The sequence below is a fragment of the Strix aluco genome, chromosome 11 (genome assembly GCF_031877795.1).
Source record: "Strix aluco isolate bStrAlu1 chromosome 11, bStrAlu1.hap1, whole genome shotgun sequence".
Lineage (NCBI taxonomy): Eukaryota > Metazoa > Chordata > Aves > Strigiformes > Strigidae > Strix > Strix aluco.
Genome location: NC_133941.1, coordinates 19268970 through 19294884, shown reverse-complemented (window position 1 = coordinate 19294884; position 25915 = coordinate 19268970). Strand labels below are relative to the sequence as shown.

Genomic DNA, 25915 nt, shown 5'->3' with positions numbered 1-25915 from the left:
AATATCTTGCAGGAAGAAAACAGAAAAATTGCTTTATTCACATACACCAGAGTACTTGAAATGGGAAAAAAAAAGAGAGTACTAGGTGTAAGAGTGGTATAAAAAAAGTGTACATACCATGTGCCATGCCCCACCCCCCCCCCCAATTAGATTGGATGCTACTTTCCAAGAAAATTTCTTCAGAGGCATATGATCCCTACAGAAGAAGTGGGAGCAACAGAAGTAAAACTAATTTCAAAATAGACTTGATTGCTTTTTGAAGGAAGTACAGAACATGGCTGGTTATGCCAGAGATACACCGGACTCATTAGTTGGATCTTCTCCAGTTTTATTTCCTAGCTATCTAACTACTGTCACTTCAGCTTTAAATAAGGAAACAAAGCTACTGCACCTCTATGTAGATGCATCTCTCTAAAGTAAGGAAAAAAAGGAAATTCATGCTTGTACCACCTATAGTTCTTGATCCTAATTCTGCAGTTATGGCTTGTAATTACTGAGCTAAAAAGCTAAAATGAGTTTAAAAGAAGTTAAAAATACCTTCCAATGTGCACATTTTTTATTTGCTGTTCTGTGAGAATTGGCCATTAAAAAGTAAGGTAAGAACAAAGATGAAAGCAGAAGTAGATGACATTATAGCAGCAAATGAAAATTATATAAAATAGATGAGTTTAAAATTCAATACATTTGAGTGTTTTATTTTAACAGATGAAGGAATAAGTGTACAAAGAAGATCCCCAAGTTCTTCCTCTTTCAAACTCTAGATGCTAAAACAAATACAGACTGCGCTGAATAATTCTTTGAAGTCTTTCATGGGACTTAGAGAAGTCTTCCATTTTGTGTTACTAAACACATATATTATTTCTTACATATTGAAGAATGTTTTAAAATTGGGGGTTTTTAAACAATGAAGCTTTCAGATCTGAAGGCAGAATTTCAAAACCACTGAAATTTCCATCATAGCCCACACGAACCTCACATCATCAGTGATTCTGCAGTTAGTAAACTCCCCACTAGATAAAATGAATCTAACAATTCTTACATTGATTAGGATTTTTTCCTAATGGACTGAAATGCAAGCAACATATCTCCCAAGATATCTGAGAAGCAAAGTATGAGAAGAGTACTGTTCTTACCACATACAGCTGTTTCCAGAGCACAGCCCATTCCTGCAGTGTCGCTGTGACTTCAGTCACAACAGAATCTTCAAGTGGAACAACTGTTTCATATTGCCTATACAAGAAGAGAGGAAAAAAATTAGGAAAGGTACCCAGGAAAAGGTAGAAAAAGAAGTACATGTCAGCATAGTAATTTGTAAAACGCTAGAGCTTGAATTTGTTTGAATTTGTTCAACATAAAGGAAAATATCTGAAGAGGAACATTTTGTCTGTTTTAACACTGAAGCAACTCCAGATTCATATCAACTGTTACTCCATTACATTCCACAAGAATCAGTTTATGTGAAGCATTTCCTAGTTACCTGTTCAAAATATATAATTTCATTCTAATCAAGGTCAATGAAAACAGTTTTCATGATTATAGCATGTTAAATTAACTTCCCTGTAAACCAGGGTCCTTCACAGTTTGTGTCCTTTCCCTCTAAGCCAACCCTTTTCTCTCCACCAATTAATATGTTAGCCAATATCACTAACCACCCAAAAGATCTAACCTTCCCTATCCAGAAGACTTTTTCAGTATTGCATATGAAACCCAAGTAAGCTATCCTCTAATCAAAAGAATAGGACTTGTCCCTTTTTGGTCAAGATCCTCCATACCCATTAAAAGAGAATCATAGAACAGGTTGGGTTGGAAGGGACCTTTAAAGGCCATCTAGTCCTACCCCCCTGCAAGGAGCAGGGCCATCTTCAGCTACATCAGGTTGCTCAGAGCCCTGTTCAACCTGACTTGGAATGTTACCAGGGATGGGGCATCTACCACCTCTCCGGGCACCCTGTGCCAATGTTTCACCACCCTCAGCGTAAAAAATATCCTCCTTATATCTAGTCTGAATCTACCCTCTTTTTGTTTAAAACCATTACCACTTGTCCTGTCACAACAGGCCCTACAAAAAAGTCTGTCCCCATCTTTCTTATAAGTATTGAAAGGCCACAATAAGGTCTCCCCAGAGCCTTCTCTTCTCCAAGCTCAACAAGTCCACCTCTCTCAGACTGTCCTCATAGGTGTCCAGCCCCCTGAGCATCTTTGTGGCATCCTTTGGACCTGCTCAAGCAGGTTCATGTCAGCAAAGCATAGCTCTCTCTTTGATCACACTGAAATGCAAGAATGTGATAACTAATGTATGTATTATAATACCATTATATTATCCGAGCCATTAGCACCTTTACTTGCTCTTTATGTTGAATGCTATTACTGAAACAAGTGTCAGAAGGTCTATTTCAAGCTTTTGCTCTTTCAGCAATTTTTTAAAAAAGAGGAAGAATTAAAAAAAAAAACCAAGCAACAAAGAAACAACAAAAAAATCCAACACATTTCTGAAATACAGCATATCAGGACAATTTTCCATAAGTCCTAAAGCAGCGGTACTGAAAAAACACCGGCTCAAAAGGTGGTCTGGGACAAGTAGTGTCAAGTGAGAGACAGCCTCTGCAACACATCCAAAACCATGAAGGAGAATCACCCCCCTTCCTCCTCAGCAGTACAACTGTGCATACAGTTATTCTGAAATTCTCCTGAAGGGAAGCTACAAACTCCCCATTCCATAACCAGTTTAGGCTATTTCTTCTGGTCTTTGTGCAGAGTTAAATGAGTGCTACCAAGTAAATATGTGAACAATGAAATGTAAATAATTCTGAGAGGTGTTGGGTTTTTGGTTTTTTTGGTTGGTTGGGTTTTTTGTGGGTTTGTTTGGTTTTGGCTTTTTTTTTTTTTTTCCTTAAAGAGAACACAGTTAATCATTTTTAAAAAGCCACACACTTCCATGGCAATATTTCCCTTTTGAAAATTCTTACTAGAAATAATTGTGCCACATTAGCTGAAGCCAAAAGTAACAAGCGATGGGGGAGAGGATGATGAAGTTGTCACTGTATGTCTCTATGGATTCTTGGAACAGAAAACTTAAAACCAAAGCTTCAATTCTTCATTTCCAAACTACTAAAAACTCATATTCGCATCAGTGACAGAAGTACCTCTTATATTAAGATCCAAAATACACATATACTAGAAACATCACTATTTAAAAACCTGTCATAGTCATACCAGGTATGCATTCAACCCACTAAAGCTGTGACCAGAAAGCACTTATTCATATCCATACATACATACCAGGAAACTAAGACAGGTCACAATTTTTTCTATTATTATGTCAGTGACCTTATTATTGCAACATTTTGTTGTGAGAAACTGAAACACTGACAGACACTTGGCATCTGAGACTGTGCTCTGTTCTACTCCTGCAATATTTTGGTTTGGTTTTTGGTTTGGGGGGTTTTTTTATTGGTTGTTTTTTGGTTTGCTTTAAATTTGGCTACAGTAAGACTAGGAAATCTCAATTCATGCTTTAACAAAGCTCCACAGAGCATGCTTGTGATCTGAAGTATGGCACTAAGAATATGATGAAAATCCCAACACCTATTCTTTAGCTCATATTCAAAGATCATTATAGTGGTTAAACAAAAATTCTGATTTGTATCATCAAAAGTTTGCTTGACATTAACGACATTAAAAATGATCTGACAACCCTTTCTAGCTGAAAACTCAGTTCTTTTCAGATCTCTGTAAAATGCCATTGCAGGGAAGGGATTCAAAACAGTTCAACATTCCTTTTAGAAATCACAGAAAACTAAAGAATCAAAAGGAATCACACAATACACTTTAGCTAATAAGGGGGGAACAATCAAAACCAAAGGAAGACATTCTTCTGAAGATTATTTTTTAAAGTGGATTTACAGACTTTTGTCATCAGTGAAAAATAAAACATTTTGGAAGACTAGCCTTCAACGGTATGGTTGGATTTAAAGAGAATGCACATCAGGACTACATTAAACCATGTTAATTCAATGCTTTGCATTCCTATAACCCTGCACTTCATTATACCCACATATTGATGACATTACTTCAGGTCTATGACTCAAATATAAGAACACTATATACCATGCGCTATTATTTCACAAGTGTTTAAACTGGTACTTTGAATATATTTTTAAATACAGGGACAGAATTTCTTTTACCAAACGATGAAATAAACATGATCTCTGGTTCAGAACTGTATTACATTCTGTTGTATCAATTGGTACACCAGCCTTTGATATTTATTTTTAAAAAGTACATCAGCCTTCCTAGTAAGTATCTAAATATCCTGAACTAGTTGGCCTTTACAAGTTCTGAACTAACATCAAGTATTAATTAACTACAGTTTACAGGAAACTGGTCTTCTCCCTAAGGAGAGTACACATTAGGAGTAGTCATTCTATGCTATATATATAATTTTATTACACCCCAAAGTTATGAAGAATCAGTATTACAGTTGCCCTTACCATATTTCCTCAGTCCCTTTCAGGATAAATATACAATTCAAGACTATGAGAAGTCACATATTTTTCTACAGGTACTTCTCTAAATGCCACTTAATATGTTTTATCTTTCACATTTAATTTGTTGCCTTGGGTCACTGAAATGCTGCATTTATAAATCTCCCCACAGTGACCTTAATCTAGAATACGCAGATAAGAGCAGCAGTGAAGACACAAGATATTGATTTCAGTAGTCTCAGTTAATCTCCCAGGCAACTCTGCAGGCTATATAGGCTGCACATAGCAAAATCTCTGACCTCATGTCGCCATCAGCATTGCTATTCACATTAACTAAATTAAACCTACCTCTAGCAACATATGAACTATATATAGAGACAGCGAAGGTAACATATTTTCAGCAGAGTGTACTTCAGCCATTCTTGGATCCTTTTGAAAAGTTTCAAAGTAACATAGCTACCTTGTCAGCTATGTCTCAGTGAAAATCTGTTGATACACAAGATCCGATTTCTACATACTGGTGCCTCCGTACAAATGGGAACATACAGAATTTTGCCAGTGAGAATGCAAGCACAAATGAAAAATGTAAACAGAGTTCTTTCACATGTGTGTGTTTCAGGTGATACTTCCGAAGTTACAACTTTATGAGCAAAAGTGAACAGGAGTAACCAACAGAATTGATTCTTGCTATATCAAGAAACAAAAAACCCTAAAGCTCTCTAGAACTACATTTAATTTTCAAAACCTAATAAACACGAAAGACACAATGAACTAAAACCATTCTGTTAGTTTTAATAACTATTTCTTAGATTCCCTTCTCGATGAGAAGCACTGCAGCTTCTTAGCAAGAAGGAAAAATACTCACCCTCTGTTACTGACGATTGCCTTTTTCAAGTGGATATAGTTTGCAGGAAAAATCCCCTGCAAGAGAAAAAAGTTTGTAAGTTTGAAAAATATATTTGCAATTTTTAGCATTTAAATCCTAAGCCACAATAAATAATTGCCTATATAGCTATTAAAAAACCCCTAAAAGTCTAATGCTGTATCAAAGAAGCTGCCACAGTCAAAAGTCAACATTCAAATCAGTCGCAATTGATCATTTTAATCCATCTTAGAACAGGACAGCACACTGAATCAAATCTTGAAAGACCAATTTCTTAATAAGGAAGTTTTGCAAGTCTATTAAATAAAAATGTAATAAAAGATGCAGGCTGAGTACTTTTCATTCCCCAAAACTTCTGAAGTATTCAGAAACAGTGTTGTATGGGAAATATGCCCTGGTATAAAAGTCATGGGTAAGTCAACTAGGGCCAAATTAAAAGGTGTCACTAATCCTATGCAGTTGCCTTGGTAGGGACAAGATTGATTTAAAAAAAAATATTTAAGTGTAGTCAACTGTCTTCCTACTGCAAAGACTGTGTGAGCCCCATAATCCACTAACAGGTGATGAGCAAGCAGGAAAAAGGTGTGACAAGTAGGAAGAATTCAAAGAACAGCTGGCAGTTAGCAGAAAGGAATGACTAACAGATGTAACTACCAGGAACATTTACCAGAGAGATGTAAGCTAGCCGGGACAGCCAGAAAAGTGACTATTATACAGTCTGCAGCATAGCACCAGTATGCTTCCAGCCCAGGCCTCTGTTTCGGTACGCTACATCACATAAGATGACAAGGGTGTAGGTTTAAAAAAGGAACAAAACAAAAAGCCCACCACCAAATTTGTGCCTAGCCCCAATACCAATCTTTCACTAAGGAAAGAAGTATTCTATTACTTGCATACCCTGGAGCTATTCTTTTCCTCCCTCCTTTCAACAAAAAGCTGTTTAAACCCACTTGGGTTAGCTCTGGTTATTTGCCTTTTGCTGTTCCCATGACGGCTGGATTCTAACCTTGCCTGTGCCATTGTGTTCTTGGTGATGAGACATGGGGAAAAGAGGGCATTTAAACCAAACTTTTCATAGCATTCCATTATCTCCGTAAAATGCACAGTCCTGAATCCTCAGAGCAAACTGAGTGTGTAATAACGGTAAGCCTGCACTTCAGTGGGGAATACAGGATCAGCATCGGTAATCTTCAGGTTAAAAACCAGCTGACAGCCTCTGACAAAAATGTCAGTCATCGACTGTGGGCTTTAAATTTTCTGAGATTTAAAACTGTACAATTTAGGAAGAAAAATTTTCATGGACGGGTTGAAAGGAATACTAAGTAAAGATGATTCAAAATGCTAAGAAAAAAATCCTTCTTTGATAGGCAAGACTGAAATCGCAGAAGGAAGAAAGATGAATCTAACAGGAATGGCTTCATCAGGAAAAAAAAGTAAATGTGCATGCTTTCAGGCACACAATAATCTGGAAAAAGAAGAACTGCTACTTCAGTTTCTTGTTTGGTTCACTTCCAGTTAATGCTGTTTATTTCTGTGATCCTGTGCTGGTTACCTAAGAAACCAAGGAAGGCTTGAAGTGCTCTCCTGTCAAAACTGAACATATACACAAGCAGACGTACCAATAAACACACAATGAATGTAGGCTTTTCCATTAAAAAGTAGTATAGTCATGAAAACTTAATATGGGTAACATTATATTCCATAATACAGGTAAAAATGAGGAATCTGGTACTCTTTAAATACAAGGTATATTTAAACCAAAAGACAATGAAGTGATGCTTACATAGAAGCAACTATTTACATGTTTACAAAAATATACATGCACTCACAAAAAATTCACATCAGAACAGCCAAAAAAGTTCCCCAAGAGCAAAACAGGGATATGACTGGAAAATAACCAAATACAGTGGTTAAACTCTAAAAATTTGAAAAAAAGAACAAACTTACAGTATCCTTTTTCATCAAACTTTTTTCAAAGTTGTCTTAGATTAATAATGTAAATTATTAAATGTGTTCTTTAAAAATCCTGAATTAAGCAGTGCAAGATCACCCACCTATGCTTTTCTTAGGGGAGTAGCATGGAGAGGATCAAATTGGATGAGATTTATAAATGCTGGAAAGATTACATGTTACATGTCAGGAAGGTTTCTGATCCTTTGGGTGACTAATGAGTGCTGTTCTCTCAATTTAGCAAATAAATCCAATCCTCCCACAGGAAAAGAGTTAGAGAAGTAAAATCCTCAGGGGTAAGGAAAAGAAAAGTTTACTGGGTTCAACAGCAAAACAGATATATTCTTACACTAGATTAAAAAAAAAGGTATTCACACTTACCTTTACATTGGGCTTCTTAATGGAAACACCTCTGTACCAGCCTAAAACCAGACAAAACACACTATATTAATTTGTGGCATTGCTTACTTTAGACAGAAGCAAATGACTGAAAACTATGCAGTTACTGAGATCATTTCAAAAACCAGCTATGCCTCACATAGGTCAAACTTTTTAAAGGGTTTTTTTATTTCAGTTTGGGTTTTTTTATTATTATTCTTTTGCTCTGCAATGATGACAAGCAATTAATAACCCGGAATGCTCCTTCCCACCAGGAATAAAAGCAGCTTAGTATACTTAGTCACTGTGCTCACAATCGTTAGCCACTGTGGCAAAGATGCATTCAGTGCTCCTGCAGTAACTGTACTGAATGTTTTTCTTACACGCTGGTGGTACATGAGTCTTTGTAATGTGTATCTTAACAAAATCTCCAGACTTCAAAAACCTGTCCTTTTAAAGACAGGAAAAGTCATTATCATACATTTCTAATATTGTTTAAACAAATGTCAATCCTTTGCACATGTCTGGTCTTATGTATGTCTGTGAGACTAGAGAACAGACTTTAGGATCTAATTTCACAAACCCAATTATTCTTGTATCCCCTATCAGTTAACACCCCCAGACAGAACAATAAATCAGGAATAAAAGCCAAAGCTGCAAAAGCTACAAGTTAAAGAGCAGAACCAAATTACTCCTATTTTACACAGGTGAAAGTAATGTCACTCCATGCAAGATTAATCAGGAAAAAAGGGCTGAAAACACCATCCAGTTTAACAGTGGAAAAGGAGCACACTTCAGTCATCACTGTGGATGAGCTGGCTGTTCCACTCCATAAGACACACAAAACTGCCTTGAATTCTTGTTAAAAATATGCTGCTGTCCTCCTATCTGGGTCTAATGCTTCAGCCCCACAACATAAAGCTAACCGTTATGACCTGAGCCTGGAACAGGATCACGGGCAATGAAGAGTGCCAGGGTGCGAGCTCTATGGAGGAGGTCCGGCCACCCCTGGACATCAGAAATTTGTGGGCAAAGTTGGCCAGGCCCGGCTACTACACCAGCAGCAAGTTCAACTGCCTGCACGTCACGCTTCTATCTGCTGCAGCCACTATTCAGACAGGCAACAACTCAAACTTGCCAAAACCCAACAATTTCATATAGTCTAAATCCACTTTCCATAAAAATTCCTCTAGGTTTTCCAGCAACTTCCTACTTTTTTTTTTCCTCCTTCCCCTGCAGAGGACAGATATAATTTAGTATCTGCAGCATTTAAAAGAGCACTAGGAAAACTTGTCAGTAATTTGCTATGGAGAAGAACAGAACAAAATAACTGTGTATTCTGTATGTCTTGGAAAAAGGACTTCATATTTGGCTGAATTATGATATGAGTCTTATTTAGAGGCTCAGAAGTGGGGAAGAGGGCCTTGAATTTGTTAAAGACAGCCTGCTAGTCTTGAATTATTATTTTTTTAAATGAAATCTGAGTCAATATAAAGGAAAATAATGAATTTAAGACATTTGCAAATCTTAGTATGGAAAATCCATCTTTTTTATTACACAACCTTCTCACACTTCTCATGAAGATAGAACATAACAAAGATTTATTTTCCCATGAAATTATTGCTTATATTAAAAAATAAAATTTTGGTTTCAATTTATTTCTTAGCTGATCATGCTTCACAGCAATCATATCAATATAAACATATATGCACAAACACCACATACAGATCCTTAAAATGAGTAATTTCTGAAACTCCACACAACTGTGCCTCCAACACCTGCTTTTGAGTAACAGATGCTACATATTTTTAAGGTCACAGAAAAAAATAAATGCATTTATCCTGTGATTCATTGTTACCAATATTAAATACAGCATGCTGCTAACTTCTATATTCGAGGAGTCTGTACCTTAGGAATAAACATACATTTTAAGCTTTAAGACAAACGGAATGGCAAACTTCTCAGTAAATGTAAAATGGCAAACTTCTCAGTAAACTTCTCAGTAAAAAAAAAAAAAAAAGTGGTTTTATCTAAGTTTGTGAACAGAACTGTAAAAGTTAGAACAAAACCCAATAAAGCAGGTGTCTATTAATGATTTAGATGTGCAGGGCAGGGGATGAAACACTTCCAAAAAACTACCTTATTTTTGAGTTTCCTGTTCTTAATCCCAAAACAAATCTTCAAAGCCGAAAAGGTATGTTTACAGAGTTGTACACAACAGGAATGGAAAGACCCCTGAGAAATCATCTAGCTCATCCAAGCAAAGTCTCTAAACCTCTCCTTGCAGATGTTTAGTCTGTTAAAGTGTCCAATGATTAATTACCTGGACTGAATAATACAGCACTCCTTGCCTGTAGAAAATGATCTATACAACTTCCACAAAACCTGAATTCCAAGGTATTTCTGCACAATATTCCAAGGAAACAGAGTATATTTCTGTTACTCCTACTCCACACAGACCAGTTTGAAAGTGGTAGTGTTGCACAGGCTTCTTTTTAGAAGAAATTTCTTCCACTGATCAACACTGGCCAAGAAAACTGCACATAACAGTAACATTTTGGTATAGTACTTGAGAACCTAAAATATTTAAGTCAAGGGGAGATTATAACCTGAACTTTCTTCACTGCTATTTGAATCCAGGATTTTTTCTTTTGGAGAATATGGAAAACATTCTGTCGACTTCCCATTTTGTAGGTATTTTTATAAATTTGAAAAGTGGTATATTTCCCTTTAATCTTGTAGACTGTGCTCTCCAGATCTTAGTTTTCATTTCTTTTTAATTTTTCAGAGTGGTATAATATTTTTAGAATTCTCCTTCTCTATTTTAAGTTTCACAGAATCACAGAATCATCTAGGTTGGAAAGACCTTGAAGATCACCTAGTACAACCATTAACCTAACATTGCCAGTTCTCAACTACACCATATCCTTGAGTGCTACACCATATCCTTTCTTCCAACTCCATGCAAGACACAGTAGAAAGAAAAGCTCACCAGAATCTGAAAGCACCAAGTTGTAAGATGTAATTCCTTATTTGCTTACAATGAACATCACAAAAACTCGTTCGTTATCTCAAAGTAAAAGCTATGAGAAAAGGTACAAACGTTTTTTTTAAAAACACATTTAGAAAATTGCATCTGCATTACATTATTCACTAAAATGAACTAAACCTTCATTCTGGAATTAGTCTTAAATAGATTAATATTGATCTAATCATATATTTTAAAAAACATTTATTTTGGAGGATTTAATCACGATAGTCATCAAATCTGGGCAGGTGCTTCAGCTAATAGTGCACTACACAGACCTCAATATTGACTAATGTTTTTAGATGTTACTGTACTACAAATAATTAATTGTTAATACTTTAGAATTATGGCATTCATTTTCTAGTGATACATGCCCTTTAAAGAGTACTGACTTCAATGAAATGGTGAAAAAGATGGGATTTAAAATGAAGAAGCCGAAAAACAAGGCTTGTGAAGTGACAAGAATTTTGTGAATAAATTAATCCGAAACAACAATCATGAGTATTCACAATTTGAACAGATTACCATCTAGTAATTATTAGCAACTAATAAGAATTTGAGGACAGATGAAGTTAAGGTGTAAGACCACAGCTAGAACACCTACAAATCTCTATAAAGACTGTGCTTCATGCACACAGTGCATCCCCCCATTTCCTTTCCTGACAGCTAAGAACATTCTCAAACTGCTTGACCTAGTGGATGACCTAGGGAAAAGAAGACAGATAATTCTAACTGTTTTTCAAAAAATGAATCACCATACTGGGTCTGGCTGGGATGGAGCTAACTTCCTCCACATCAGCCTGTCTGGTGCTGTGTTTTGGATTTGTGGCTAAAACGCTGCAGGTAAGAGACCAACACTTCCACTATTGCTGAACAGTGCTTGTAACCATGAAGGCTTTCTCTTTTTCCCAATGTGCCACACCCAGCGAGCAGGCTAGGGGTAGGCAAGAAGTTGGGAGGGGCCACTGCTGGGACAGCTGACCTGAATCAGCCAAAGGGATATTCCATACCATATAACATCATTTACTGTAAGAACACCAAAAATTAGTCTAATAGAACCACCATTCTAAGCAACATCCTATTCAGGATAAGACAGAGACCATGAAATGTATCCCAAACAGGTCTGATGCATTTCAAGTATTACATCATAGTCAAAAATAAAGTAGATAAAATGACCAAGACATCCTAGAACAAGCAAAAAATACCTTCGGTGATACAGATAACACTGCAAGAAAACTGGTTTTCTCTTTCTTTGTTCACGCAGGAAGATAGGCACAGGATGAGCCTACTGCTTACGCCATAGCACAATAACAACTAAAGAAAGCACTGTTCCATCTGAACATTTGTGAGAAGCTGGAGATGAATGCAGCCATTTGGCCATCTTAATGTTGTGCTGACATGTATTTCTGGGTAAGTGTCACGACAAAGCCAGGTACTTGATAAATTTTGATGAATAGAGGTGCAAATCTTTTTGTTTGCTTCACAGAAACCGACAGTATGATAGACATAATGCCTCAGTAAAGCAGAAACTGTCAGTGCAGGAATTGCATACACTTTCCTAATCTAACTGATTTTGAACACCTCATGCTTTACATTCTCAGTATGCCCAAGACAAAGGTTTCATCCAAGTACTGTAGAAGAAAATGGAATAAATCATATCCATTCCAGTGTGCTCTGGACAAGTCACTGTATCTTAAAGCCCTATCCAACTCTGCTTTTACATGGATTCTACCGCACAGTGCAGTAGATAAACCAAGCAGACTACCTGCAGCAATACAGCCACACTGCACAGTGATTCATTCCAGCTAAACCTACCATAGAGTCTAAACATCATGTTTCTAAGGTGGAACATAGAACCCAGGAAAAAACCACAAGCCTTTACAGCTGCCTTTTTCAATACCATCTAACGATATTTGATACAAGCTAAGAAAAGTGAAGAGTAGGCTGATCGACAGCTCTGCCCTCTGTATACCCTACACAGCAAATAATCACTCAAAGAGCTGCAAGAAGAATTACTTCCATAGTAATAAAAGTGGAGAAAAAACAAAAAGTATGCCATTATGCCTGTTCCCCCGCACGTTAAGAACACCACTTGCTCATAACTTTTTATTCAAAATGCATTGTCTATACATATATTCACACTGTAGGTTATTTGCAGGCCAGTAATAAAAGCTAAATTACTTAGCAATATATGCAAGAAAGTGTCTGTCCTTCACTTTGTTTCTAGGGCTTCTTCTGCTATAAGAAGTATTAGGCTTCCTGCTTAGCTCCTCCGAACCCTAGAATTCAACAAGGCCTCTGAAGAGCCAGGACAGAAAAATGGATTGTGAATGTATATACCAACATCACATATCAAAAAAATGCTTAGGTAGATAACACGTCTTTCACCTACAGCTACCTGTACATTTGGAAATTCATAGTGTGGGAAAGCTGAAGCCATATTACAGAAACCTGCATACTCTTAGATAAAGACTGAAAAACAGTCTCTCCAAAGATGTATCACGCTCACAAGTCTCAGCAATAGTGCAATCAATCCTAGTTAAATTGCAAGAGAAGCTCTGGGGCAGGCCTGCACATCTCATTCTCTTAATCTGAGCGATTAGAAGAGCTACCAACGTTTTTTGATCTTTACTTGAAAGTGCCTTGAACAAAACATGATATTCTTTCTAAAAGCCGCCTCGTAACCTTTTTTAGATTTCCACTTAATCAAAAAGAGGTCTGTCACATAGAAAAAGCTCGTCCCTTTGAGCACTCAGTAGCAGAAAAAACAAGAGTCCTAATTGAAAGGTATTGATCTATTTTTTGGGAAAATAAAGCTCAAATATCTGGGTTAAATAAAGTAGCATCAGCTGCAGACTGAGCTTTGTCCTACCAAAATAAGTATACTTTGCAGTAATGTGAGTAACCCTCAAATCTGAAGGAAAGCTATCTTTTGCATATACTAGCCAACAAACAATTGCCTTTACCTTTTAATCTGTATATAAACTGCTGTGCAGAGCTAAAGGCACTCAAAGTGACCCAGAAGAGGGATGGTAACAGTGCTTAGCAAAAGCCTCTTGATGCCGAAACCACGCAATGCCAAGACCACTCTGTTCTGAGCTTGATGCTCTGAGCAGTGCCAGGACAGGACGAGCAGCAGATGAATACCCAACCTTGCCTGCCAACGCCACGTCAGGGAGCAGCCTCATGCCAGCAGAGCCACAGGAATATGCTAATAATGCAGTCAGAGATGCCACAACAAAAGCAGAAGAGAGAGAATGTGTTTTATCTTGGTGTTAGCCAAAGAGAGGGCCATCAAGAAGCTATTCCTGTGCTCCAAAAGACTAGTTTGAATTGCCAGGCAAGATCTTCCGCAGCAGCTGTGTGGGTCCAAGAGTCTTCAGTTCCACTGGCACACTCCACAAAAGGCAAAGAGGAAAAGGGATGAAAAGGGATGAAAAACGAAAAAAGGCAAAGAAGAAAAGGGATATCTCACTGGAGGCATCTTTCTAAGGTTAAACCCAAACTACTGGGAGTGAGTCAGTTTGGCCCAACCAGCCACAGGACAGCTCCCAACTCCAGGTGGAAGGAAACCTGCACTGCTCCCACAGCAGTGACAGTCTGAAGTGCGATTCCTCACTCATCTCTATGGTACAACTTGGAAACGTGGCAAAGATATCACTTCTTAAGTACATTGAATTTTTCAAGAATTTAACAAAAAACCTTAATTTCAGGCTGTATCTGCTGCTTAAGTGTCCCAAATACTGGAAAGCCTTCATTCAACCATGCTGTCACTGCTGGAATAACAGAGGGAAACTTTAAATGTATTACATGCATGGCTTAAGAACACTATTATTAACACACACACACACTAAAACCATGTAAATAAATAGTTGTGTGAATACCAGAATTTGCATGGGTAAAATAATGTTCTTTTAACTGGTGCTTCAGGCATGAGCTAGTGTTTCTTTTCTTCAGTGAATATATAAGAGTCTCAAGGTAATAGTTAAAGTCACTGAAGTTGTAGCATTTTTAATCTAAAGAAAACTGCTCCCTAGCAATAAAAATAAATGGACAAGAGACATTCTGAATTTACTCTGAATGCCACTAGTTACTCACAGCTACTGCCAGAGGCAGGGCAATAGCCATATGACTTGAAAAATGGGGTGTTCTTTAGAACGCACAGTCCACGTGTATTTCAAACAATGAGTATGCTCATGCTTTGTCACTTGACAAAAGAAAACTCTCTTTCAGCATTTATAGGCAGCATACTATTGCCATACCATTTCACCTCCTCAGTGTATGGCATGTAAAGCAGAGAACACCACTTACTGTGTCAATTCCCTCTCAGTGGCAAGATCAGAAGTGGAAGGGCTCGGAGAGGGGAACAGAGAGAGGGAAAAGCTGTGAAAACAAGTGTACGTACAACTGATATCTTGAAGAATATTTGTTACCTTTGAGCGAGACCAGTCGAGGATCTCAGAGTCCTTCATGCAAACAGTAACTATAAAATCACCCTAGTAACATCACATGCTTTAGAGACAGCATAACGTTTGAGGAAAACATGGATGAAGCTTTTGGTAGCTTCAGAGGAAAGGTAAACACTAAGTCAGGCTTGAACCCTGTCGTATGGAATTACTGGGGGAGGGGGCAGTGGGAGGCATTTGTCAGATTTAGACAGGGTTAGAAAAGAGCAATACAGACAATTTGTGGCCTGGTATGAAAGCACGCTGAGTGAAATTCAAAAGTTTCAATTTCAAGCACATGAACAAGATCCGTAATAACAAAGATGACTATTTCATTGCATTTTGTTTAAAAAAAATGCATAGACGACCACAACAAAACCAGATTTTTTTAAAGTTATCAATTGGTATTCGTATTTATTATCCTTAAAGAGACAAATATGCATATATATACGTGTGTGTGTGTATGCATATATATTTGTTCCTTTACTCTGAAAATTTATATAAAACCTAGCTGCGGAGGTACGAAAGAGTTTGCTATAGAAAATCCCCTGCTCTTCCATTCAATTGCTCTAAATGCAGCAAGTGCTTTTTACACCAGTCACTACAAAAGAGCACTTGCTCTTCTGTAATAATAATAGTTATTCAATAAGTCATTATGATTAAAAATAAGCACATTCAGAAGTATAGATAGTATTTGAATCTTTGTCAGTCTTGAATTCTTCAGTGAGTCTCCAAAATCATTCTTCACGTCACTAAAAGGTTTGCGTGTACGTGAATCCTTTCAACCCAGACAGCAAAATCCCTACTGTAGAGAATTGTGCACAAACTATTCTAAGAAGTGAAGCTGAAACAGCAATGGATCTTCAGTCAACTCCCACAGCAGTGATCCTTATTTGCACGGGTTAACATTAATTTATCTAGTTTGTCTGGACAAAAAAGTCCCCACCAAATAATGCAGAAGTAGAAGATGAGGTATGTTTAATTCTAAATTTGCAAGGCAAACCAAGGACCTTGTTAAACAACCACTTAGACAAGAATGCTTAAACGATGACTATTTTTTTTCTTTTAAGAACCTACTTTGCACATTTAGTGTGCTTTTTTTGCATAATTCACACATGCAAGAGCTACAGCACAGACCATCTGAATATTCAGATGAGTTTCATATTGTGAAGTTCCAGATGTTATTATAAAAATTAATATATCTTTTCATAAATGTGAAGTCCATGGTAAAGATATACCTCAACCAAAATGACACAATAAAGGGCTTAAAGAAAACCAAAAAAACTCTGTACAAACACCTCCTTCAAACCAGGAAAAACACTGTCTGAGGGCCTCCTTTCTCAGTGATTCGAAGACTGGCATGAATTGCCTTTGAGAAATCATCCTCAAAACTACTGGCAAAGGAAATATACAGAGCCTAATTGTTATAACACTGTAAAGAGACATTGGATTATCCTTTTGCTTTTCTGTAAGCAAGCTGCTCCTTTGAGATTGTGCTTTTATTTCCCAGAGTTTTGAAAGCTTCCTTGATTACCAGAAATGGTTTGAAAATATTATGACTGCTTTCAGCAATAAACACTGTTTTACCTTAGAGTTATACTATGCTATGCAAAGTAATAAATTTTTCCTGAGCTTGCACAATGTACTAATTCACAAGACCTGGTAGAACGACTACAATCACTCAGTGCTCAAGTAAGGCTTAGCCCATTACACCAGATGTGGTTTTTTTAAAAATCATTATAATTTGCAGCTATAATACTACAGGTAATGTTTACAACGTGCTTCTTCATGCATTAAACATCACTATGGCACTACAAAACTCTCATTCAACAGAAATTTTTTTACAAGTGTAGGTGAAGCAGCTACTACTTTCCTAGAAAAATTAGCATGAAGAGTTAAGCCAGTAGGTAAACAAACTAAACACCTGAGTACAAGAAAAAGCATCAAGAGAAAAAGACAGTTCTAGGCATGAGAAGAAAAGCAGTCTTCTGACAAGCATGCAGCAGGTTTGTGTAGCAACATTAACACTATTCAGTTTACAGTAATTTTTCATCTCCAAACACAAAACCAAACCTACAACTCTTTGTGGAATGTTAATTTGGAATTCAAATTTGTGGATCTGGTTTTGAATTTAACACTTCAGCATTAAGGCTACATTATTCCACCTCAGACTATAGTGAAACATGTACTCACACTGTACCTTGGCAACCTACTTCTCAATAGACATGTTTTACACCACTTGCTCACCCTGAACATTAGGATAAAAATCATTCTCCTTTTAAATACAACTTCAGCCACACTATTCACATGAAAAAAGCAGAGGATTAGGACATTCAGTTTATTCACACACAGCCATCTCCAACCATGTAAGAAAGAACTATAGTTATAACATTTACAATGGCAATTTCCTTTAGGTACAAAAAAATCACATGAAGATAAATGCAATGAAATCCCCCCTAAACCCATATTCTTTTTTCCCAGTATTGTTCCCAAATGATTTGCTAATCTATTTCATAACTAGTATTTTTCATGTGTTTCTAAATAATAAACACTGATAAATTTAATTGAAATGCATAACAGTAATACTGAGGAAATATAGAATAGAAAAAAAGATACTGATTATATATTTTACATGATGAAAATTCACTGTAAGACCCAATTACAACACAATAATCAGGTCAGGGTTCAAGATTTTCTGGACAGATGGTTAACTTAAAACACACTGACCCCCTATCAGACTGGATTAGTGCCAACAGCACTCAGCCATTCCTAAAGAAAGTGGGTCAGATTAGGTTTTATTCAAGTGCTTTGATCTGATGCATCATGATTTCCAGACAACTTATTAAAATCTGCTAGATTAAGATATTTGTATATTCTTACATAGAAAATGGGATTCCTTCTTGGACATTACACTTACCTTCACATTTCTCTAGGATCTGGACAGTTTCACCTAGTTCCAGGACCAAGCCTTGCGGTACAGCTCCTCGGAAGCTGCATATCACTAGAGGGTGGGGAAAAACAGAGAGACACACATATGAGGGTTGAATCTTTGTGTGAATTTTTCTAAGCATAGCACTTTAGCTCACTCCTGACATAAAAATAGCTATTACATAGCTGCCCGGAAAACCTGTTAGCCAACTTTTCCTCAAGATATCTTTATTTCGGCCCTTATCAGAAATTAAGCTCAGCAGCAAAGTAAAAGCTGTGTGTTTTAAAAGATTTTTTTAATTAAGCAAGACTTGTAATCACTTTAATCACCAACCCCGATTCATATTGCATACAAAGATTTCCTTGTCTCACAATTCTTACTCTACTACACAATTCATCAATGGAACAGGCAGTCCTAACTGCAAAGATTATAATAAGAAGTCAACTGTAGGAATTACTTTCCTCCGAGTTGAAACTATTTCAAGTACCATCTGTGTAACTCATATACTGCAAAAATCCTACATTACCATATGTTATTAGATTTAAGTAGATATATAAAAGAATACATGAGAATCTGCACTTTTCATAAGCACTAACATGACATGTACATTAAATATTTTTCTAGGTATCTTTAGCTTTCATTAACCAGGGAAAGAAAATAAGAACCCATCTTAATGTTTCAGAAAATATGAATACAATTTAAAAATTACTAAATAAACATCAATTTAAAAAACAAATTTCAAAAAATAGTGTATAATGACATATTCTTTAACCATATTTATCAAAAAATAATAGAGACATGGACCTGGGTAGTTACCTGAAACATGACATGTCAACACAAAGGATGAATTGCAAATAAGGTCTGCCCCCCCCAAGTTCTGTAATGCCTGTTCATCAGCATTTAAAAACTCACTCAGGTAGAGATTTAATTTAATTGCTCAAGTACCTTGTTCTAAGTAAATAGTTGTTGAGCTACAGTACACCCTATATGTTACCTACACACACCCCAGAGCACAAGTGGAATTCCATGAGTTGAAATAGTGACCTCCAGTGGGCATTGTCCTTTTTTTCCAACTTAAGAGAATACTCCCCTTTAAATGCAAACACTCAACCTGTGGTTGAGATGTTCCCATGTGATGGAGCTGCATTTCATCTCCTCCCTGAATATCTTTTTATGTCAAAGCCACTGAATCCCTTATGACTAAAGACTCTCTGCACAACTTAAAGCAGTTAACCAGAAAGTCTGAAGTCCAGGGGAAAAACACCATGGAAACTATCATCTGTACCATCTACCACAAGGTAAGTTTCTTGAACCTTGAATTTCCAAGAAATAATAAGAAAAGCATAGAAAAAACTTCCACCAAAATAAACAAGTTTCAACCATATATACAGATTTCATAAAGAGAAAGGGCAAGAAAGAACAAACCACATACATCAGGCAAACACCCACACAGATGAGAGTAATATGAGAAAGGATTTGAATCAAAATCTAAAGAGAACCAAACCATCAAATGTTTGCTCTTCCACGGTGAGACTCAATGCAGTCTCTCTTAATTAAAGAGGGAAAAAACTAGGGATTCCATCAACAAGCTTAAACTGTTCTCTCAGCTCATACAGCCCAACAGAAGTCACCACTGGTTAAATAAGGTTTTAAATTCTTGTTTACATCAGAGACAGGAGAAACATAACAATTGGCTCCAGACTGGAGTAAGGCGCACAACATAATCCAAGAAAAACACTAAGCTTGTCAGCATTCTGGATTCATTCTTCACCCATGAAGAAAACATAGACATGGATTTCAACCAAAGAAAAAATACGTAATCCTTCTCCCAAAGTGCAGGAACGCTGACAACTGCCAAACACCTAACTGGCAGGCCACAGTCAAACCTCTAATGGCTTCTCCTCGCCCCTCCAGTATTTTCCATAGCAGTATCCTTTGAATACAGAGAATGTTTGGTTTTTTTTCTTTTTTCCCTAATAGACAATTTTACCAAAACAAAAAGGTACAAACATCTTTTATTTTTTAGCTGGTTTGCAAAATACAGTCTTATATTAAAATAACATGACTTGTCCATTCAGACCAACAAAAATACTAAAAAATTCAAGTATGTCTCAAAAATCCTGGGTAAAAAGCTACTATTGAAAACACCAGAAAAATGGAGAAATGGTAATACAGTAACAAGATACATTGATTTATGAGAGTAATTCTAGTTACGTGATTATTTAAAAAAAAAATAAATACATATACATGATAAAATCCAATTGCCAGGCCATTTTCAACTTCTCTGAACATGCCAATATTATAATGACACAGAGACACCAGTCACAGGACACATAGTATTGGTGGTTGTAGACAAAAGAGAGGCTTGAATTGTAGAGAGATTAACAACTGACTGGTCTTACTCAGCTAAGTGCAACAAGAAAGAGTCTGAAAAACATCATTGCACGTTAATCCTGCATTAGAAGCTTTGAATTAGCAAACAGCTAGCTTCCTATGACAATTACTTACTACATGAAAACTACTGAATAAAGGATGGGATGCACTCAGGAAAGAAACTGGATTTGATGCAACTACTAGATGCAACTACTTTGGTCACCAGATACTTGCCTATTATGTAACAATAAAAAGTTGAGTTTGGAATGAAAGCTAAAGGAGAGGTACCAGGAAAAGAGAGAGTACCATTTTTCTTCAACTGCTGATATAATAAATGCTTAAAATATAGCCAAGAATAATGACTTCAATATATTTAGGCTTACAAGAAGTAATTCTAATAGATCTGTTAGTTTATAGATGCAAACCACCCATTTATAAAAGGATTCTACTGGTCACACAAAGAAAATCTGATATAAGGACTCTACTGCATCAATATGTAATCAGCTCTTTAGAATTCAGAGTACTCTATTAATAAGATAGCCAAAGCTCTTTTCTTAGGTCTACTTCAGTCAAGAAAAGAATAAACAAAAATCACAGAACAGAAATGAACTGATCCCATCAACTTTAGATACAATCTGGATGATCATTCTCAATTGGAAAATAAGTTCTCATACAAAAATAACATCCACCTCATGTTCCTCATTCTTAATACAGCAGTATGAAATCTAATTCCTTCATTGATAAATTTGTAATCATCACTAAATTATGTAAGTCTCTCCTGCTTGACAATTTAAATAATATATAGGGTATGTGAATAGCAATATGGGTATTTTCAAAATAACAGAAGCCAAATCTCAAGTAGTTGACTTTCCAGCCACACTAAACTGAAGTCAGGAAAAATTAAAAAACTCAAATTGACGCAGTACACCAAACCATATCTTGTTAAAACGGTTTAACAGGAACACAATTTAACATCTCTGACATAAAAAAGAATGGTAAAAATAACTACTGATTATGTCAGAATCCCAGAAATTTGAGGCTGTTTTATAGTCTGATATATGATTCCAAAGGTTACTTCCAGAGTTATGGATGTTACTTGTTTGTTAAGCTAAAAATGCATTATGCAACACGATCTTATTTATGGAGTCACTTTTAGGTACATGATTCTTCTTAGCAGTATTATTTGAAAAATATGAACACAAATGTATATGGGAAATACAGAATAATTTAACCATTCTGGAGAAAATAATTTACAGAGAGGACTCCAATAACTGACTTCTGTCCTTCCCACAGAAATTCTTTATAGCATATGATGATCTACAAACCATCCGTCAATCAACAACTCTCCATCATTTCTTACAAGAGTCATCCCCCTCAGTCACCAGAATACAGAAGTAACAGTCAAAACAGTCATATAGCAAAGCTTTTACCCACCAGTTAACAGATCTGAAAGATCCCTCTTGGATTCCAGGAGAGACTGCTGAAATATTTAACATCTACTTTCAGATATTAAATCCCCTTGGCATCATTCAGGTTTATAAGGAGGTCATAGTTCCCTCTCACGAAATGTAATTTCAGCCAACAGTTAGACCCAACATTCTGCCAAAGAGGAATGCTTAGAAAAAGCACTATGTACCACTTTCAGGAACCATCTCCAAGTCAGAGGTTCCTTAACTGTGGTACTTGAACTGTATCAAAGTGGGCCACAGCAAAAGAAACCCTTCCCTCTGCACTTCTATAACATGTTAATGAGAAAGGCAGTTAGTTACTCTCAAGCTGTAACAGACAGTACGAAGGAACTGGGGGGTATAACATATAAAAACAGATGGCATTGGGATAACAGTTCAGAAAGCCAAAGATCCAGAAAAGGACATTCAGATGTGGTTTCCTTGCCTATGGACACGCCCTGAGACAGTATAAGCAGCTGCACCAGCAGTAAGAAAAACTGCTTCAAAAGAATAAGGGTACACAGATACACACAACATCTTAAGAAAGGGTCAGCACATCTCTGCATAGCTTCCAGATTCCTTGTGTTAGATATCTAGAGGAGCTGCTCGCTATATGGACAAAGCAGATCCAGTTGATACAACCCAGTAGGTTTTACAGAATCTATTCTGAAACAGCCCCTGCCAAAAGCTCTTGAAGAAACTAAGCTCAGCTGTGGTAAAATGGGAAAGCATTTGCACAGATATATACTAGCAAAGAGATATGAAATAGAAGAAGTAGCCAGTTTTCTTAGTAAATATGGAATGACCAGCAAGCTCTAAAAGGATCTCTGTTGCAGAGTTTTCTGTTTAATGTATTTCTATAACATCCAGAAAAGCTGAGCATTTAGAAAAGTGACAAAGGTTGTGAAGCCACTCAAGCTATTCAGGGTGATAAACACTTGCAGATGGACCTAAGTACCACAGGTAGAACCAGCAGATGTACACCATTTAGTTCCTCTGCCTGGTGTTTCATGAGGGATGAACAGTCCCATCTCACATACAAAACAAACTTCTCTCCCCCTGCTATTACCTCATTGGGTGAAACCATGGAATGTTTCAGAGTTTTTGTCATAAACTGAATGCTCAGACCCTGTCAAACACCAGCCCCCTCACCACCACCACATCACAACAGAACACTATCTTTGAGAAAAAAAGGAAAGACACCACTGCCTGCAGTACTGTATAAAATTCACAGTGAACCTTCAAGTGCCAGTCTTCCCCTTTCCCCTTTGTCAAAAATGTATCCTTCATGAAAAAAGGACAGAACAGCATAAGGAAAGGTAGAAAGAAATGAGCCAAGATATAGCAAGGACTGTGTAAGGGCTTTTATATGATTAATTATGAACGAAGATAAGACTCTTCTACTAGTAAGACTGACAGCTGAAAGGGGTGGAGAGAGTATAATTGGTAAGTTGCACAGAGAACCTGAACAGGAATTGTTAAACATCCCTTCCAGTACAAAAAGCAGAGCAGTGCCAAATGAAACAGCAGAGAATAGTTCAGGACTTCATTTAATAAAGTACTTTTCCACCCAGTGCACAAACTGTGAAACTCCGCACAAGATGCTGTGGGTGATAAAAAAAATAAAATTAAAAATAACTCCAGTTCAAAAGCAAATAGGGCAAATTAATGGATGCATACCACCTTAGGCTCAGCCAGTCCCTGACCCAGAAAGCCCTTAAGTCTTGGGAAAGCATCACATATGCCTATCTTGCTGTGCTACTATACTGTAAACACCCGCTATTGGTCACTGTCAAGGGCAGGCCACTGGATGAGATGGGTACCTGGCTGGCCTGTCATGATCTCTCTCACACTGTTATTATGGAGTCACAGCCTGAGCTTCTGTTATCACTTGCCATCTATTGATTTGTGACCTCATCTGAACACTATTATGGCAAAAAGAAAGAATACAATTCACAGGTCCAGTGAATTAGTACAATGCTAAATTAGATTTAATGTGTGTCATTATCACTTTCTGCTGCCCACTTAAATAACGGAGCTGTTTTCATTTGTGCTGTGGTATAATTTAAAATATGTCTTCCTTTTGTAATTCCTTCTAATTCAATTTCCTATGTCCCAACTTCCCCACCCAGTCTCACCTGGGTCGCAAAGCTTCCACAGATCATTTTTCTTCTCAAATGGATTACATCAATTACACGATAAACACAGGAATAGAAGTGTGTCACATTTTCTACATGAACAGTGGGAAAATCCAAAACAAGAACGGGAAAATGCCCGAGTACTGTCCAGCACAATACATCCACATAAAGATCATGCAGCATGGAGCTGCTAATTCCCCTGAAACATGATTTTTTTCTTAGCATATACATAAAAATACTTTGCAGTACCATGAACTGGCATAGGTATATGCCTTCTCATATACTAATTTTATTCAACCTATTTCTACACATATTAAAGCCTACACAAATATTTTGACATTGCATAATTTTGTTTACAGTATAAAACATCAGTTCAGCCCATAATAAGTAATGTATTTCCATAAAGGAACAAAGCCCTTTTCCTGCCCTGTCCTTCCCTACCTTCAAGATGTCCTAATGAAAATTGGAAGTATTTATTTAAATGAGGGCCGACAAACAAAATCAGTTCAAGAGGTTTCCACATTTACTGTCCCATTTTCCTTCTCCAAATCTAAATTATGTTTCTCTAATCATAAAGTTGAACTTTTTAAAATTACTACCTATTTCTCATGCCTCCTCTTCCACAACAAAGTTATTGCTGCTACTATAGATCCAATATGCTATATACCACATTTTTGTTTTTCTTTATCCCAAGATGTTGGTGAGGTCAAGATTTAATGAACTCTGTGCATTAACTTCAGGGGAAAATACCCACAACATTTTGTATTATCAGCTGTGAATATGCCTTTTTTCCTTTCAGTTTCACCGGGTCTTTTTTAGTTGTATAATGTGACAAAAAAAAGCAAAAAGTTCTTAAACTCCTTCCACTATAACAATCATAATTTTGCAAACTTTCAACATATCTCTGTTTACTCATGGCTTCAAAAGACAAATCTTCTAGGTCTTTGTGACAGTTTTTTCCCGTTCTCAACTTGCTATTATTATTATTATCTTCCTTACTAAAACTCTGGTAACTTGTAGTATTTTTAGATGACATCAGCAGAACAAGTGTTTCAGGTTAAAGTGTGCTGTTTAATTTTCATAAATTCTTTGTACTACACTCAGCTTGCAGTCATTCAGGTTATGCACTGATCATGCCCCACGTATATCTTTGACCAAACTAATTTCAGAAGGAATGGCAACGATATGCACAGGAGAAACATTAGCTGCAGTTGTGTTGCTCTATATCCAAATTACTTAGATCCACTCTCTACCAATTTATAATCACACTGAGAAGACACTAAATTGTGTTCTGTGCTGCAAATGTCAAAGTTCTGAAGTTTTCTGATGGTGTAATTTATGCTTTATAACACATAACCATATTTTACACTCACGCTGCTATCACACCAGCTAAAAATTTGGTGTTCATGTTTACTTTAGGTAAACACATAAAACAAACTCTTAAATTTCATATTCAACTACTACTAGTTATCACTATTACTAGTTAACATGGAATATAAGTCAATCCCTGAGCCTAGGATTGATTGATATTGATTACTCTCTAAGAAAATAATGTAATTACTTCAGACTGATAAATTAGTGTTATGACAAGGATGTATCTTTCCTTAAAATGCTTTTTCATATTAATCCATCTATTAAAAGTGTCTAGTATCAAACAGTATAAGCTAGTTTTAACAGCTAAGATGAACTTTATTTTCTTCCCTGTTATACCCAGACAATAATAAAGGCTCCAGAGTCACTGTAGTAGAGTCCAAAGATGGCTCTAAATCCAATACCTTTTCCCTAACAGAGGCTAAAACAAGGAGGTGAAGGAAGAGCATTAGAATAGGGCAAGGATGTGGCTTTCCCCAACTTGAGCC

The 25915-nt window shown here is 36.7% G+C and overlaps 1 protein-coding gene across 18 annotated transcripts in view; it reads right to left on the bottom strand.

Moving 5' to 3' along the window:
• DOCK3 (dedicator of cytokinesis 3) overlaps window positions 1-25915 on the bottom strand; it is a 220784-nt gene that overhangs the window by 182110 nt on the left and 12759 nt on the right. For all 18 annotated transcript variants that reach the window (XM_074836469.1, XM_074836479.1, XM_074836470.1 and 15 more), the window contains exons 2-5: window positions 18086-18169; window positions 7699-7739; window positions 5350-5405; window positions 1134-1230 (exon numbers count right to left, since the gene is read on the bottom strand). In XM_074836469.1, the coding sequence (XP_074692570.1) occupies window positions 1134-1230; window positions 5350-5405; window positions 7699-7739; window positions 18086-18169 (278 nt within the window). The remainder of the gene's footprint in view (window positions 1-1133; window positions 1231-5349; window positions 5406-7698; window positions 7740-18085; window positions 18170-25915) is intronic.